The sequence below is a fragment of the Carassius auratus genome, chromosome 13 (genome assembly GCF_003368295.1).
Source record: "Carassius auratus strain Wakin chromosome 13, ASM336829v1, whole genome shotgun sequence".
Classification (NCBI taxonomy): domain Eukaryota; kingdom Metazoa; phylum Chordata; class Actinopteri; order Cypriniformes; family Cyprinidae; genus Carassius; species Carassius auratus.
Genome location: NC_039255.1, coordinates 2,900,490 through 2,920,354, shown reverse-complemented (window position 1 = coordinate 2,920,354; position 19,865 = coordinate 2,900,490). Strand labels below are relative to the sequence as shown.

General features: G+C 30.3%; 1 protein-coding gene across 3 annotated transcripts in view; it reads right to left on the bottom strand.

The window, feature by feature from the left end:
• The window catches only part of LOC113112352 (disrupted in schizophrenia 1 protein-like), a 57,198-nt gene that overhangs the window by 21,029 nt on the left and 16,304 nt on the right, over positions 1-19,865 (bottom strand). For all 3 annotated transcript variants that reach the window (XR_003293420.1, XM_026277820.1, XM_026277821.1), the window contains exons 7-10: positions 16,424-16,478; positions 13,727-13,829; positions 12,369-12,557; positions 5,312-5,372 (exon numbers count right to left, since the gene is read on the bottom strand). Coding sequence is in view for 2 of the 3 variants with exons in the window: in XM_026277820.1 (XP_026133605.1) it covers positions 5,312-5,372; positions 12,369-12,557; positions 13,727-13,829; positions 16,424-16,478 (408 nt within the window). In the remaining variant the exon portion in view is untranslated. The remainder of the gene's footprint in view (positions 1-5,311; positions 5,373-12,368; positions 12,558-13,726; positions 13,830-16,423; positions 16,479-19,865) is intronic.

Below are 19,865 nucleotides of genomic sequence, written 5' to 3'. Positions count from 1 at the left end.
CGAGATCACAAGCAAATAATAAATCGTTATGACGATAAAATAACTTTTATGTCGAGATCACGAGAAATTTATAAATCGTAATAACGATAAATCAACTTTTGTTTTGTAGAGATCAAGAAAATAATAAATCGTAATAATGATAAAACAACTTTTTTGTCGAGATCACGAGAAATTAATAAATCGTAATAACGATAAAACAACTTTTTTGTAGAGATCACGAGAAAATAAATCGTAATAACGATAAAACAACTTTTGTCAAGATCACGAGAAATTAATAAATCGTAATAACGATAAAACAACTTTTTTTGTCGAGATTACAGGAAAAAATAATCAATCATAATAACGATAAAACAACTTTTGCTAAGTAGAGATCGAGAAAATAATAAATCGTAATAACGATAAAACAACTTTTGTTATGTCGAGAACACGAGAAAATAATAAATCGTAATAACAGTAAAACAACTTTTTATGTCAAGATAACGAGAAAATAAATCGTAATAATGATAAAACAACTTTTATGTCGAGATCACGAGAAAATAATAAATCGTAATAACGATAAAACAACTTCTGTTGTGTCGAGATCACTAGAAAATAATAAATCGTAAAAACTATAAAATAACTTTTGTTATGTCGAGATCATGAGAAAATTAAGTTTTAATAACAAGAAAACTACTTTTGTTATCGTGACCACGAGAAAATATTAAGTCGTGATAATGAGAAAACAAGAAAAATATTAATAATCCATGGCCTTTTAGGACTTTCTTAGAAGAAACTTTTTTCAAAAACATAAAAAAATCTTACAAACCTTTCATGTTTGAACAGTATATTATAAAAAACGATTTAATGAGCTATTATTCAATCAAAGCACATGATAGTTACTAGGTGTAAAATATCATGTTTCAGCTCATTTGAGAGCTCTTTCAATGCTAGAAGGTATCTAATTTAATGCCATGTCATTAGTGGTGTTCACTGGCAGATTAAAAACATCTCAGACTTACACTGGAGAAAGAACCACAATAGACTGGGTTGGACTCTTTTGTCTTCAACTTCATATATGTTACAATATAGATGCACTAAAGCTCCCTGCTGTCTCCTACAGTCTGTGAAACTGTGAGAGCGCACAGAGAGGATGATAATTACGATCTTCGCACCTGTGTCTCTAGAGACAGACAGCTTCCTAAAGCGATAACGGACAATGTCATACCCTCCCCCCCAAAAAAGCCTGCTTTGCACCTCCTGGTGATTTCATTCAGCTGACCTCAAAACCTACAGAGATTAATTTACATATTTGTGTTTGGTTTCATGCATCATGAAGAGCTGAGAGGGTAAAATAAAAGAGCATTAACTCACTCACAACGTATATCAATAAAATCTAACAAGGTAGAATGATGCAAAAATGTTGGATTCCGATAGAATTTGACGAGTTAGAATGTTGATAAAATGTTGGATATACCAATAAATTTTGACGTGTTAAAATAATTAAGCATTTTTGGATTCCAACAGATTTTGACATGTTAGAATATTTCTGAAACTTTAGATTCTGATAGAATTTTATGTTTTAGAATGTTGCTAAAATCTTGGATTCCAATAAGATTTTATGTGTTAGAAAGTTGCTAAAACGTTGGACTCCAGTAAAATGTGCCGTGTTAGAATGTTGATAAAATCTTGATACAATCCAATCAAATCTAATGTGTTAGAATGTTGCAAAATATTTGGATTCCAGTATATTTTGACATGTTAAGATCGATTATAAAATGTTAGATTCCACCAGAATATGTGAAAATAATTAAACATTTTTGGATTCCAATAGATTTTGACCTTAGAATATTTCTAAAACATTATATTCCGATAGAATTTTATGCTTTAGAATGTTGCTAAAATCTTGGATTCCAGTAAAATTTGACCTGTTAGATTGTTTCTAAAATGCTGGATTCCAATAGAATTTGATGTGTTAGAATGTTGCTAAAAAGATGGATTCCAGTAGAATTTGACGTGTTAAAATGTTGATAAAAAGTTGCATATACCATTAAATTTTGACGTGTTAGAATAATTAAACATTTTTGAATTCCAATAGATTTTGACATGATTCCGATAGAATTTTATGTTTTAGAATGTTGCTAAAATCTTGGATTCCAATAAAATTTTATATGTTAGAATGTTGCTAAAACGTTGGACTCCTGTAGAATTTGCCGTGTTAGAATGTTGATAAAATCTTGATACCATCCAATCAAATCTAATGTGTTAGAATGTTGCAAAATATTTGGATTGCAGTATATTTTGACATGTTAAGATCGATTATAAAATGTTGGATTCCACCAGAATATGTGACATTACAATGATGATAAAATGTTGGATTCCAATAGAATTTATGTTAGAATGTTGCTAAATTTCACATCACACATCACTGCTAGGTATAATAGAATTTAGTAAAAACATATATATTTTTCAATATATATTTTTTCATGTTCACTTTCATGAACAAAGTCATGCTTTGTTTAAAGCTTAGTAAAGTAGGTCTTTGGTGATTATGACCAGATGACTTTTGACTATAATAGATATTTTAAAGGAAAGAAAATGATTGATGGCACCACCAAAAAAGAGCAACAATCATCTCTCTGTGTTTTCTGATATCAAACAGATGCAGTAATCTGATTGACAGGATCCTCCCGCAGGAAAAAGAGCTAGTGAATTCACAACCCACGTGTGGGGAAACTGGTCAATTACCTCTACGTCTACATGTACACAAACAGAGCGGAGTCCCCTGATGGAGGGGTGACGGGGAAAATAATACAGATAACCTGATTAAACCCCTCAAATCCCACAACTGTTGCTTTTTAATGGTCTTGAGTGAGAGATGAGTATGTGACAGTGGTGCTGCTGTTCAAAACATGCATTTATGTGATCAAAAATCTAGTAAAAACGGTGTTGAACATTATTTGAATTTAAAATGTCTGTTGTGTTTTGTAAAATGTAATTTATTCCTGTAATGCATCAATGCATTGATAATCATTAATGTTGGAAACCTGCTACAGCTTTATATTTTTGTGGAAACTTTGATACATTTTAGGATTATTTGATGAATAGCAAGTTCTAAAGAACAGCATTCATTTGAAATAGAAAGTTTTGTAACATTATAAATGTCTTTCTTGTTACATTTATCATTTAAATGTATCTTCAAAAAAATCTTCTTTTTTAATTTTTCTAACCCCAAAGTTTTGAATATTGGATCATGCTTTCCAAAAAATATGAAACAGCTCAACTGTTTTCATCGTTAATAATAATAATAATAATAATAATAATAATAATAAATGTTTCTTGTGCAGCCAATCATATTAGAATGATTTCTGAAGATCATGTGACACTGAAGACTGGAGGAATGATGCTGAAAATTCAGCTGTGCATCACAGAAATAAATAGCAATTTACAACACATCCAAATAGAAATTATTTATTCCTAATGGCAATAATATTTCACAATATTACTGTTTTTATTGTATTTTAGATCAAATAGATGCATCCTCGGTGAGCAGAATAATAATAATAAAAAATGCATTTATTCTAAATTTCAGCTTATATAGTCTGCCTACTCTGCCTAATTTTTTTTATATTAATAATAAGAATTAACATTTTAAATATAAAAAATATAGATTTTTGTTGACGACAAAAATCAATTTAGGAGAATGTTGACATTATTTTTTCATACTTCTAAATCACCACAGAATCCAAAAATGACATAAAAGGTAATTTAAATGCTGCTTTTTATGTAATTCTTTTTTTCTAAGTGTGACTCTTAATGTGTGTCCATCCTCATTTACTCTCACTGTATGAAAACAGTCAGTGAGGACGTTCTGAACAGAAGACCGAACAGAAACAAGTCAGTCATGAGAGTGAGCCAATGGTATATTTTCATTTTTTGGGTTGAGTGCGACCGCTGGCTAATGCCTAGCTGCTTTCAGAGTCATCACAGGCAGGTTTACATGATGAGCAACAAGGAGAAAAATCACACCGGCTCAAATAAAGTGAAGGAAAGCCAGAAGTGAGGGTTTCAGGAACCCATACAGTAATCAGTTTGGCAACAGACAGAGCTTCTGGCATCCGAGCGTGTGCTTTTGCAAAGGAGCGAACGGTAAACCATATGCCATCCTTCCCTCCAGATGGCCACCCATAGTGTTTTATTGAAATGTAATGAATGCTTAATTTCTACGGCTGAGTGCGGCAACTAATAACTCATTCAGTTATACCAATTTGTGTTGTATTTATGTCGAGAGCGATGCTAAATAAAACAACTTCGCTCATAGAGATTTGCAGCTGGATTTTGCGGTGAAGGAAAGTCTGGCGTTCGTTTAACCTTTCATCTCCATTACTATGCATGAAATGTACAGCTTCTGGTCCTATCACAAGGTCAGAAATAAGAGGGCAGGATTGTGTTTCCATTTTCACATTAAACCAGTGCTTCTCATTCAGTTTTGCTTCAGGATGCAGATTTTACACAGGATATCATATAGCGTCCCATAATTGTTTCTCATAAAAAATTTACTTAAATTATTAATAATGCATTAAACAGCATGATAAATTTTGTGTCACACAAAATATTTTATTTATCATTGTTTTTCTATATTTATATATTTCATGTATATCCAGGTAAAAAAATAAAAATAAATTATATATATCTTTTCTTGCAATGTTTAATTTGTAATGATAATTATTAATATTAATAATAATAATAAAATTAATAATTGTTACATTACTATTATTGTTGTTATTAACAATAATATTATATATTAAATGTTATAAATTCTATTCAATATTATAATTAAATATATTAATAATAATAAAATAAAACATTTCTTCATATATTTTTTTTCTTTTATTTTTTTCAGTTAACATTTATTTTATTTTAAGTAACAAAATGATTTTATAAATCTATAGTTTATGTATTTAGTTTATTTATAAAATAAATGTATATTTAAAAAATATCATCATCATTATTATAAACAACAATAATAAATCTGACAGCATGATTATATAATTACTTAATATTTTACATATGTGTATTTTTATTATATATTTAAAGGATATCAAGGTTGAAATATATAGATATGAATAATTATAATAACCATTATTATTATTATTATAATGGATAAAACCATCCCTTAATAAAATGTAAGATTATATACATAGCGCAGACCTGAATGATTTAATACACTGAAACAGAGCTGAAGCAAGGTCAGACAGTGTGAACTGTTTAAATAATAAGGAAAAATCACCTGAGGGACTGTTTGTATGAAAGAGAGATGAGAAATATCCATTACCTGTGAAGTCTGTCCTCCAGAAGCTCAATGTACTTCAGAGTGTTCTCCTTTAAACTACGCTCTGTTGAGGAGGAAAACATGATGTACATCAGACAGATACCGCATATCATTCATATTCATATCATTCATGTCCAGGAAAATACGGGATGAAACTCACAAAAACATGTTTCAGTGACAATTATGTGTGGACATTTCATATGTTATTGTCTTTGTAATTCACAGTGTTCTTTGTGATTGTCATTATTGCACCATTATATATATATATATATATATCAAAGTATATATTAGGGACGGTTTGCTGAAAAAAAACCCGAACCAAATATAAGCTCTCTCTGAAGTATTGTGTTCAAATGGACAAATTCTGACAAAAATTATGTGAAAATGCCTTTCTTTGTACCATATTTTTCAGACTATAAGTTGCACCCGAGTATAAGTCGCATCAGCCCAAAAATACGTCATGATGAGGAAAAAAACATAAGTCACACCGGACTATAAGTCGCATTTATTTAGAACCAGGAGAAAACATTACCGTCTCCAGCCACCAGAGGGCGCTCTATGTCTTCAGTGTAGACTACAGGAGAACTGAGCTGCACACAGCGCCCTCTGGTGTCTGGAGACGGTAATGTTTTCTCTTGGTTCATGTCAAATTAATTTTGATAAGTTGCACCTGACTATAAGTCGCAGGACCAGCCAAACTATGAAAAAAAGTGCGACTTATAGTCCGGAAAATACGGTAAGTATCCTACAGCAGACACAGCCGACTGAACGCAGGCCACTGTATCAGTGCATTCTCTTAAAGTGACAGTCTTTATATTAATCGAACAGCAACAACAAAGAAATCACGCACAGCTCTCGAATGAAAAGGTTTTGAATCTCTAATAAAGACTAATCTTTAATTTATACAGGCAAATATGCATTGCTGTTTTACATTTGATTACTTTATTCAATTTCTGTACCTAAAAAACCAATACAAGACCTACCTAAAAAAAAAAAAAAATAGACAGAACCATACCAAAAACAGTGACCACCCCTAATATATACACATCTACATCCACACACACACACACATATACAGCATATATTTATAATCATTTTTGTTCTTCTACCTTTTTATTTTAAAAGTGTGTGTGTGTGTATGAAAACATCGTCTTCATGAAATTTGCTGAAAAAAAAACGCCCCTGAACAACTGGCAAAACAATTGTTTTTCATGTCTAATATATACGTGTGTGTGTGTGTGTGTGCACATATGAAAAAAAAAAATGATCCTAAAAACTAAGCTTAATGCAAGATTTAAAACCTCCTAATAAATTTAAATTAATGTAGTTATTTTAATTTATTTTTAAAAATTAATTTTAAAAAAATTTAAATGACAAAAAAAAAAAAAAGAATATCAAAATTATATTTTCAAATTTTTATGAAAATGAACACAAAATATAAAAGATTAAAAAAATTCTAAATTATTTGTTGAATAAATACATACGTAAATAATAAATAATAATACAATTGGGGAGGGGGGACCCACCAAAATATTAAATGAAAAATTTTCTTTAAAAATATTACATATTAAATATTTAATTAAATAAAAAAGCTTACAAAATATAAAAAATATGAATGAACTATATATATATATATATATATATATATATATATATATATATATATATATATATATATATATATATATAAATAAATTGTCAAAAACACAAAAAATGAAACTAATTACCAAAACTTAAATGCTAAAATCTACAAAAATTTACTAAAGACTTAACTTAAATAAAAAATAAAAAGCTTAATGCAAGATTTAAAACATCCTAACTGGTGTCATTGACTCTTATACACAACCATCGATAGTCACTGTTTCAGTAATAATGTGTGCACAACTCCAAAAACACACACAGACCGCAAAACACACACACACAGAGAACAATCTGGGCATTTTAGCCCCGAATCAGATCTCATGGCAGACATGAATTCAGATTCAGTCACTGAAATGTGCTGTAATATGGTCCACTGGTCCATATACGTCCCCCTCGTCCCTCAGACGAGCGAGTCAGTGTGTTTCTGCTGTGAGATGCTGTCTGGGAGTCTCTTCAGCAGCAGATGGTGATGGTGGCACATACTGAAGAAGTGATGCATGCTTTGGGGATTTTTTGGACAGTAGATCATGCAGCAATCTGTTAACCATCAGAGAGTGGAAAATAATGTGAGAACGCAAATACAACACTGCTGGAGTCACGGCCAAGCAGTCTGTACTTTTTATTGTTAATAAAAAGTGAGAAAAGCATGCATAACATCACCTGGAGGTATTAAAACAACAGAAAGCGTGTTTCAGGAGCTGATCTTCTTCCCTCATTATTAAAATAAGCTCAGATCTGACTAAATTATTTCATCAATTAGCACTTTTCTGACAGCTTACGAATCAAACTATCATGCGGTGTGGTGTGAACACAAACACAAACATCCTGCTAAAGCATCTGAAGGACGCTCATCAGCTAATGATCCGAAAAAGTGCATGCATTTATTCAGAGAAAGCTGGTAATTATTCGCCGTGTGTAAAAGAACACAAAGCCTCTATTATACAGCAATGATAGGCCTCAGAAGCAGACGCTACACCTGCAGCCGTGTGTTTCACTGCAGATGTGTGGGAATGAAACACTGGTGCGGTAAGAAGAATAGTCTGTCGTTTTAATTGAGTCAGAGGAGACGGCTGTGATTAATGGGTCTCTGTCTGAGTTTCTGAGTTCACAAAAGCATCTTAGTCAGCACTTACAGATGCACAGACATGTGATGTTTGACAATAATGAATTCAAAGCAATATGCTAAACTAGTGGCAAAAAAGGTAATTGCATGACCTTTAGAGGTATTTTCAAGCACTATATAGTACTTTGCATCAGGCTTATTATCATTAACTAAAACTAAAACCATTAAAAAAATGTGTTACTTGAAATCAAATAGATGTTAACTAAAAAAAAAAGGGGGAAATAAAATACTTTGCTTAATGGCCATATTAATTAATTAATTAATTAATGTAGTTATTTTAATTTATTTTAAATTTTCATTCAATCCAATTTTCATTTTAAATTTAAGTACAAAATAAACTGAAATAAAATGTATTAAATTTAAATTTAAATGAAAATGAACACAAAATTCACACGAATTTTTTTGAATAAATATATAAACAAAAAAAAAGAATAATAATACAATTGGGGAGGGGTGAAACACCAAAATATTACATTAACAATTTTCATAACTTTTTTTACATATTAAATATTTAATTAAATTAAAAAAGCTTTAAGAAAATTATTAAAAAATATGAATGGAAAACTATATATATGTTTAAAAATAAATAAATTGTCAAAAACACCAAAAATAAAACAAGTTACCAAAACTTAAATGCTAAAATCTCTAAAAGCATACAAATTTACTAAAGACTTAACTTAAATTAAAATTAACCACCAAATTTAAAATTATATAGTAATTCAAAATATTAACAATAAAAACAGACATTTAAAAAATAAAAAAAATTGACAAACTTAATTTTAAAGAAAAGAAATAAAATAAAAACATTAATAAAAATATATAGACATAAAAAAATTACAGACTGATAAAAATGACAAAAACACAAATTTACCAAAACCTTCAGATTAAAATTAAAATGCAAAATATAAAAATGTAAACTATTATTATATATATATAATTATATAATCAATAAATTAATAAAAATATGATATAAACGATACTAAAATAACACTGCTTTACATTTCCAGGCAAACCACAGGAGGAGACAGCACACAGCGACGCATAAACAAGAAATAAAAGGTCTGTCACTTCAGGAGCGGAGAGCACAAAAAGAGACGCATTAGAGTTTATTTTGCTGAATGAATCTTTGCAGAAACCCAGAGATGAAGCACAGCAAACACAAACAAAGCCTCGTCACCTGCTCACATCTCCGCTCCATTTACTCCGTCTCTAATTAGATCTCTTCCTGTGGACAAAACCCTTCACAGAGCAGGAGCACTACAGCTTTAATGGATGTAAACAGTATCAGATGCACCAAGTCCTGTCACTACAGATGCTACTAAGATACTCACTGACGAGGGACATTACACCGCTTTTGACTAGCAACAAACATGAATAAAGTTCACAGTCTTAGGCCACTGTTGCCGGCTAGTGCAAAGGCTTTAAAGGAGACATCAGAAATCCTCAAAGATTGGGGAAAACAACACCTTTATTTACTCTTTACCTGAGCAATAAACCAGAGGCCTGAACAATATAATGTCACAGTTTAAGTTTTTTGGGGAGATAAAAAAAGAAGTGAAATGAATTTTATCAATGTAGGCATGTAAAAGTCAATTTTCCATCCGATGTCCCCTTTTTTTAATTTAAAATCAGTATAAATTAATACAGTGTAATACTATTGTCATAATAGACCAATACTAACTGCATAAAAAAGTATTTATTTTATATTAAATAATATTAGGCTTAATTTTCTTCATGCAAAATATATTTTAATATTTGTTGCATGAGTGAAAACCATCCTCTGCAGACACATTTTTAAAAATGTAAAATAAGCATGGATTTAATTGTTCAAATACTGTCATAATGCACACTTCAGAATCTATTTATTTAATTTTATATTCAATAATGTTAATCATCATACAATAGGCCTCATTTTCATCATGCAAAATATAATTTATTTTTCCATGAATTAAAACCATTCTATGCAGAAACACATTTTTATTTATTTATTTTAAATAAGCATGAATTAAATTAATTGTACAAATACTGTCATAATGCACGCTTCAGAATCTATTCATCTGATTTAATTTCATATTCACTAATGTGAATTATCATTTACTTCATGCCAATTATAATTTCTTATTTTTTGTCCATTCATCTCAGAGACGCAATACAATCTAAACATGCTTTCGTGAAATTCACCCGGTGTTTAATGCATTCAATGCATACGTCACTTGTGTAAATGAACTGGTCTGGTATCCTCTGACTATACCCAGATGCACATTAAAATCTTGCAGGAGATGGGCTGTCATTTATTCGGTTCCCTTCACGTCCAAAAACAGGAGGAGCCAACGGGACTCCAGCCAGCCGTTAGACGGATTACACTCGCCTGCTTAATTCGACACACACACATTTTGCTCAACAAAGAGTTTGGCTTAGCTGCGTCTTTGTGCGAGAGATTGTGAGCTAATGATAGCCTGAGCGTCGATGCTAAATATGCAAAGCGGGCGAATATGATACAGAACACAGAAGATCTTTGACATGAACGGGCTGCTCATGCTAGGCTCTTATTAGCCTGTCTTCATCCTCTCGTGTAATAACATGTGTTTGCCACATTACTGCCATCAATTCACTGTTTTTGGGCATACGGAAAATGGTTTGCATGCATCACTTGTTACACTTGTGTAATTAAGAATGTATTTACTCATATTAAATAGTATTTGCAGAGGCTTATGGAGAAACAGAGCTGTTGTCATGATCTCATCCTCAGAAAACCATTACTTAACAGAGCAGAAAAAGCTCAAACTTCAGAAACCTAACCGTGATTCGTAAGAAATGCTAGCTTGCAGAGAAGATTTGTTTTTGGCTTGGCACCATTGTTTATTGGCGGTTGATAGTAACATGAAAATTTCAATTTGCTGTGGTGGTGCTATGTTATTTTCAGACAATACTATGGCTTTATCATCACAGTATTACATCATTAAATAAAAATTACACTACTACTGCGGTCAGGTGTATAGAAGTTTGGAAAAATTACATTGAATTTCAAGACGTAAACTCACATTTCTGAGAGAGAGAGAGAGAGAGAGAGAGTCAAAATCGCAAGCTATAAACTCTTTTTTTAATAAATAAATTCTGAAGTATTCGTAGATTATAGTAGTATTTATACACTGAATTTAATTTGCTGATTTAAAAATAATGGTTTTCATTAATGTGATAAAAGTCAAATAAATAAATAAAAATAAAAATGAAGCCTCTTGCAGAATAATTAACATTATTGAATTAAAAAAAGCTAAATTAATAAATAAATTCTGAAATACTCATACGTCATAGCAGTATTTACCGTAATTTCCGGACTATAAGTCACACTTTTTTTCATAGTTTGGCTGGTCCTGCGACTTACAGTCATGTGCAACTTATTTATTAAAATTAATTTGACATGAACCAAGAGAAATGAACCAATAGAAAACATTACCGTCTCCAGCCGCCAGAGGGCGCTCTATGCTGCTCAGTTCTCCTGTAGTCTACACTGAACACATAGAGCGCCCTCTTGTGGCTGGAGACGGTAATGTTTTCTCTTGGTTCTAAATGAATGCAACTTATAGTCCAGTGCAACTCACGTATTTTTGGACTGATGCGACTTATAGTCCGAAAAATACGGTATACACGGAATTGAATTCACTGATTTAAAAATTAATAAATATGAAAACATGTATCTGGATGGGACGGTTTTCATTATTGTGATAAAAGTCAAATAAATAAATAAAAATAAAAATAAAAATGAAAGCCTCCTGCAAAATAATTAACATTATTAAATTTAATAAAGCTAAATGAATAAATAAATTCCAAAGTATTTATACGTTATAGTAATATTTGTACACTTAATTTAATTCATGCTGATTTTAAATAAAGTGTGTGTCTGGAAAGTATGATTTTAATTAATGCATGACAGTAAATGTCATGAAAATGCCCAAATGAAAAATAAATTTTTTGTATTATTACATTATATTATTTCTTCATTCTCTTTATGCACGTATTACCATATTATGAATATAATACAAATATATTTTAAATATAATATATTCATATATAAGTCAACATAATCAATAATAACAGAGCTGCTGTCATATTATACTTAAACAATACGGATTCACTATCAAGGGACAATTTATTCGTACTAAGGGACGATTCAGAGCGACCCTGACAGCAGAAGTGAGGAACAGAGATGTCCTCTCTACAGAAATCAAGACTGTAACCCAGAAAACCTCTCTGGATGTCCATGAGGAGACGGCTCCCCCATGTGTCCGTGTTCCTCACCGTACTGGGCTTCTCTCTCCTGCAGCTCCAGTCTGATCTGGGTGTGTTGCTCCTTCATGCGGCTCAGATCACGTCCACTTCCTGTGCTCAGAGTCTTCAGCTTCCTCTTCAGAGCCTCCAGACGATCTCTCTCGCCGTACGCGCTCCTGATTTCTGCCTTCAGCTCCTTCGCACTGCTGAAGTCATTTCCTGCGGCGAGAACCAATCACGGAAGCAGAATATTAGATGAACAACAGACATCAAAACTGCAGAGAGCCAGCAGGAATAACAGCACTATCCATACTGCATACTAGGATCTGTGACATACTGAAAACTAAAAACATGCTAAATAATACAGAGAGCATGCAATTTAAAAAGCAGTCCGAGATGTTGACGAATGTTTACTACATTATTTTGTTGCTACAATGTGAGGTGGTTGCCAGGGTGTTGCTTTGAAGTTGCTACATTGTAACAAGAGTATTTCTAAGTGCTATTTGGAGTTGCATGCAAAAGAATAATACTCAGTGTTATTTTATAGTGATGCTCGAGGAATTATGAAATGAAAGTATACTAATGTTCAATGGGCTTTTTTTTTTTTTTTTGGGAGGGGGGGGGGGGGTTATATTTTTTAATTGGCAAGGATGCATTAAATTGATTAAAAGTGTCAGTAAACACATGATGTTACAAAATATCTGAATTTTTCTTTTTTTTTTTAGGTAATATCCCACAATTCTGATTTTTTTTTTTTTTTTTATTGTGACAAACTCTGAAATCGTGCTTGTTTCCGGCACAGAATAAAGTAATAAAACAGATAACTACAACTTATTAAGAGAACTTTAAATGAAATAATAAACTAAACTAACAATCTTTAAAAAAAAACAGATTAGTGCCCGATAAACTTTTGGTTAAGAGAACATAAAATAAAATAAAATGCAATTAAATAGAATAAAATAAAATCTCACAAATGTTTTTTTTTTAGATTTCAGTTAATATCTCACAAAAAAAAACATTTTTCTTTTATTACGAAGTCTCCGTAGTTTTCAGCATTAATGATAATAATAAATGTTTCTTGATCAGTAAATCATCATATTTTCATGATTTCTGAAGATCATGTGACACTGAAGACTGGAGGAATGATGACGAAAATACAACTTTGATCACAGGAATAAATTACATTTTAACAAACATTCAAATAGAATGAGGCTATTTTGAAATCATAAAAATATTTCACAATTTTCCTGTATTTTTGATTAAATATATTCAGCCTTGTTGAGCAGAAGAGACTTGGGTATCCCAGTGTCAGTCTGTACTGTCCAGTGCTTTAGAGCACAGAGGGACAGTCACATGTGAAACAGATGAGTCCAGAGGTGCAGATGTACCTGAGATGGCCACGAGCTTGGCTTCATGAAGGGCCAGCAGCTGTGTTTCACTCTCGCTGACCTTCTGACGCAGACTAGATCCCAGTCTCTGACTCAATAACACCTGAACCAAGAGAAACAGAGATTAGACACCTGAGGAAAAGAGCAGTCACTCAACTCACTGAGCTTAGACGGGGTTAAAAGACAACTAACTGTGACACATTTTCATTTGCTTCATCATTAGATCATCACATTTCACATCAGCTCTCATCTTCAGATTGAAGCTTGAGAACTGAATGCTAATATGCACGACAGCTGATAATATTTAGATGCTTATTCTTGTAGAAAAATGTAAAAAGATGAAGGCCACGTAGAGGTTACATAGAGGTTTTAATATCATTAAAATATTTTTGAAGAGCATAAAATATATAAACAAATAAAATACGTAAATACATATTACATTTGTGCAACAAACATTTTTTTGATAAGAGAATATTGTAAACAAAAGAAGAAAAAAATCTTAAATGCAACATGCATTTGTGGCACATAAACATTTGTAAGATAAAAATTTTTTTTAAAATACCACAAATTTGTGCCACAAACTTTTTAAAAGAGAATATCTTACTCAAAATGATATAGTAACAGAAAAAACTTAAACGCAACATATATTTATTCCACATAAATATTTTTAAGATAATATATCTTAAATAATATAAAATAGAAATCTTAAATACAATGCACATTTGTGCTGCAAACTATTTTTTGCAAATCTTAAAAATAAAATATCTATATTTAAAATCCTAAATACAGTGTACATTTGTGCAAAAAAATTTTTTGATAAGAGAATAAATCTAAAATACAACACACATTTGTGCCACAATTCTTTTTAAAGAAAATCTTAAAAAATAAATAAATAAATAATACTAAAAATAAATAAAAAAAAAAAAATCTTAAAAAGTAAAATAAAACAATAAAAAAATAATAATAATACTAAAAATAAATAAATAAATAAAATAAAAAACATATTTTTTAATTAAATTAAATTAAAATAAAATAAATAAAAAATAATAATAAATAAATAATAAATAAAATAATAAAATAATAAATTAAATTAAATACAATAAAGGGCACTGAGCATTCTGGAAGGCAGTAATGATGACACACTGGTGAAGGCGGCTGTGTGCTCTGTCATCAGATAATAGTGCATCAAGAGGACAGTCACACTGAGCCATTTTTCAGGCAGTTCATCTCCTCTCAGCTCCACCCGCAGTGAAAACACACACACACACACACACACACACACACACACACACACACACACACACAGTGTGTCTCTGATTGTTGTGGCAGAGCAGCACATGCTGACTAACTCACACACAACACAATGCACTGCAACACGACCTGAGACTCACGTCCAGATATTAGCATAAGATTATTTTCAGAGTGGATTTGGCTTAAAAGCATGAGTGTTTTCTGGCTGACGGTTTAGTAATTAAAAATGTATTTAATTAATTAAATTGTTTTGGAGGGGAGTAGTGGCACTTTTTTTAATGGTTTTAATATTTTACTTTTAGTTTATTCTCAAGATAAATATAAATTGTGACTTTTATACACCGATGCATTACGTATGCATGTTTTTTCTCTCAAAAATGCAATTTTGACACGATTAAGTTACATGCTGCTAAAAAAAAAAGGTACAAATTATGCAATGACTGCTGTTTGTAAATGTAAGTATGTTATATTGTTGTCATATGACCTTATTATGTCCATTATCCAGTTGTCAGAATGGATATTTCACATTTTTTATCGAATTATATGAAACAAAAAAATAATTTTGGCAAGTATAATTAAATTAGTAGATAAAGATAATATCTAAGATCATTTACGGTTCATTAATCAACCTGGAAATGGAAAGAAAGACTGGAAAGTTGAGTGCATTGCATTGTGGGATACAGTATCTCTAATAGTGTTTAATAGTGTGAGTAGCATGATAGTATGTTTTCCTATTGTACACTTCCACATCAGCATAATCTTTTTCTTGTTTTACAGTAAAAAAAACAAAACAAGAAAGGGCATGAATTGACCTGAGACTGTGAGATCTTAGTAACTATACACATCTCACCCAACAATATTTAAAACAATAACAGTATGTGCAGTCTGAAGGTGAAATTATATTTAATAAGATTAAATATAGAATGGCTACTAGCTAAAAAAAAATATTTTTGCCATATAAACTTTTTTTAAGAGATCATAAATAATAAATATAAAAATGTATTTTTTTTATTAAATACAACATATATCTGAGCCACACATTTCTTTTAATCATAATAAAATAAAATAAAAATACAAAAATACAAAAAAAATTTTTGCTACATAAACCTTTTTAAGAGATTAATCTTAAAATAAAATAAAACAAATAAAACACAATTTTAAATACTTTAAAATTGCGCCACAATTTTTTGTCAATTTTTTTCAAGAGAATCTTGATAAATAAAAATCTTTTAATACAACAAAAAAAATTGCCACATAAACCTTTTTTAAGAGATTACTCTTAAAATAATACAAAACAAGATAAAACAAATAAAATAAAATATAATTTTAAATAGTTTAAAATTCAGCCACAATTTATTTAAATTTTTTTTCTTTTTTTTTGCTTAATCAAGTAAAATGCTTCGGGAAAGAGCAGATGATTAATATGTGATTGAGATGTGGACTTACTTTAGCTGTTGCCTCTTTGACAGATAAACTCAGTGCTCGCTCTTGCTCCTGAAGTCTGGAAATAAAAGTTAATATAAATATCAATAATGCTGAAAATGAGATTTGAACAGTAAAGTCATACATTTTACATTAAAAAATGATGGCAACTTTGAGGAATAGTAATAAGAAAACACTTCTAATAATGCAGGTTATCATGCAATATCCATGCAATATATTCAGGGTTATTATTAAAACAACAAAAGAAATAACATATAAATAAAAAAAATATTGAAATAAAATATTTTCATTACTTAAAATAAAATGTTAACTAAAATATTTAAATGTAAAAAGTTTTTAAAAACTTTTAATATTTTATTTCAGCTAGTTTCTCAGTTTTATTTACATTAAGTTTAAGTACTAAAACTAAAACGAATTAATATTTTTTTTTATATTTCATAGACATATGAGAAAATAAAAAATACTAAAAATGATGAAAACATACAACAAAATTATTAAAACAGAAGATATAAAAATATTAAATGAAAAAATATTAACACTACGTAACTACTTAAAACAAAAGTAAAAAAAATATATTTATACATTTAAATAAGAAAAATTCAGTTCAGAAAGTTTACCATTTTATTAATTTTTTAAAACGAATTAATAAAAAATACATATATTTCATTGACGTGAAAAAATATAAAACACAACAAAATTACTAAAACTAAAACAGAAGATATGAACTGAAATATAACATATATAAATGATATTAAAATAACTGCTGTGATTAAACAAATGGATAAAGCGCCCCCTGCAGGTAATATACAGGTATAATCAGTGGATTAGATATCATCACATCTCTACAATATCATCTGTTCCTCATCAAGAGCCTCGAGCGATTCTTCTGAAGCATTACACACAGGTTTTGGACAGAAATCTGATATTCATCCACACCAGCATCTGAAAGCATTAACTCTGAGAAGCCTGAAAGCAATATAAATTCATAACCGTGCTGACAAGAGTGTCTCATTTCCAGAAGGGCCAGGTGAAAATATAATAAAATAGAGAGGATTGCATGGAGAATCCAGCTTCTCCTCACAACTCTCAGTGCAGGAGGAAAGAAATCAATCTCTCAGCGGGGTTTGTTTAGCTGCTATGACCTCAATCTGCACCCTACCTCCAATAAATCTACATATGCATCAAAATCAATCTGTGAGAGACCAAACACAGTCACGCAATCTACAGTTCAATATTTCCCTGCTCAGATTCATCGCTGCTAGAGATGACCTTTGTTTTTCACCAGAACGTTTCTGTCATACGCCTCCGAAAACTCAATCCACTGAAGAGAAGATTTAGAAAAGAGCTTATATATGTACGACTATAAAATGTACATCAACAATAATAATAACAATTAATATACATATATTAAATATATTATTATATGCATATAAATTATAATGTATTTATATATTATTAACGATAATAATAGTAATATATTATGATATATTTAAATAAATAACATTTAATATGCATAGATATATTAATTATAAACGGAATAAAAAATATTATTATCTATTATAATAATAATAGTAATATTAATAATACTACTAAATCAACAGTAAATCAAAGATCATCAACATTATTATTTATATAAATAATAATTATCATCTTCATTATTAAAAATAAAGTAATAATCAATTAATAGAGATGTATTAAATGTATTGTAAATGCAAATCAACCATTATAGTAATACATTTTTACATTACCATTATTGTTGCTATTGATAATTATAATCATCATCATCATTCTCATTCTTTAATAATAATGATTATTATTATTATTAATGTTGGTGTTTTGCTATCATCAATAATGACAATAATAACTAATTATTTAATCGTTGTTATTATTATTAATCATCATTATTATTGTTGTTGTTTTTAGCAATAATATATTATCAAGATAAAATTATTATGAGTAAACATAAATAAATAATTATTTATTATTAGGGATGCACCGAAATGAAAATTCTTGGCCGATACCGAAAACCGAAAAAGAGAAAACCAAGGCCGAAAACCGAAACCAAAACACCGAAAGAAATTATGCCAATTATTAGTACCATTGCATTTATTGCTATGACCGTGTACAAACTTTACTAAAATTAAGACATTGCAATTGCATAAATTAATATTAAAGTTTCAAAGATAATTACAATTTAATAACTTATTAAAAAAAACATAAAAATACATAATTACAAATGATGCAAATATTTATTAAGCACATTGCAACAATGCACAGTATAAAATAAAATTCAAACTAAAAATGTATCCCACTCATGTGTATATTTAATAATAATGTACAGGCCTACTGGCTGCAGAAAGGTTTTAAAATGAACAGTTCTCTCATAAAAACAAAGTGCATTTAGGTGAAGTGCATTTGAAATTTTTCTCTGAAGGACTAGAAAGTGCATCACTTCTCCAATTGGCAAGACTGTTATCACTTCTGCGGATGGAGACTTCAGACAGATAACCATCTAGCTGTTGTGTGTGTGTGTGTGTGTGTGTGTGTGTGTATATATATATATATATACACATATACATATATATATATATATAGTAGCCTAAGAACAAAATAGCCAACGTATTATTATTATTTGAGGCACTTTCTTGCAGAATTTCACTTAACATATCAGACAACGATGGTGCATGCCACTCATCTGGTGCAGAGACGAGTATTTTCTGCGCTTGGCGCTTCTCCGTCTCCACGCGATTCTCCGCATCCAGCGCGGCCTGGATCATTTCTCGTGCGCGCTGCCTTATTTCCGCATCCAAGTAATGGTCATTATAACGCGGATCAAGCACATTCGCGATGAAGTGCAGAGGATCCGAAAAGATCTCAGTGAGACGTGTGCTAACAGACTCTATAAGACTGTACTTTTCTTTGTTTTTACTTCGTGATCCGTCTTAATCTCTTTGTTAGGAGACGCTTTAGTGCTGCGAATAAAGGAATAAGAAGAGAGAGAATGTTCTCACTGGTGTTAAGTGAATGTCGCGTGGAGCTCGTGGTCTGCGCTATGCAGGTGCACGTGCAGGTCGCGGTTTCTGTTTGTGTCATCACAACATTTCGGCCGTGTTGTTTCGGTGATAAAAGTCTATCGGCCGAAAACCGAAAAAGCTATTTTCGGCCGAAAATTTTCGGTGGCCGAAATTTCGGTGCATCCCTATTTATTATCAATAAAAATGTAACCGTATATTTAAATCAATAATACAAATAAAGTAATTTTTATGTCAGTCATCCTAATCATCATCAATAATAATAAAAAATTAATTGTAAACCTTTTTTATTCCTGCTGCTGTTTTAATATACATTAACAATAAAATAAATGTATTAATACAAATATCAATATTTATTATTATTATTATTAATTGATTGTTTTAAATGAATGTTTTTAAACATAATGCTGTTA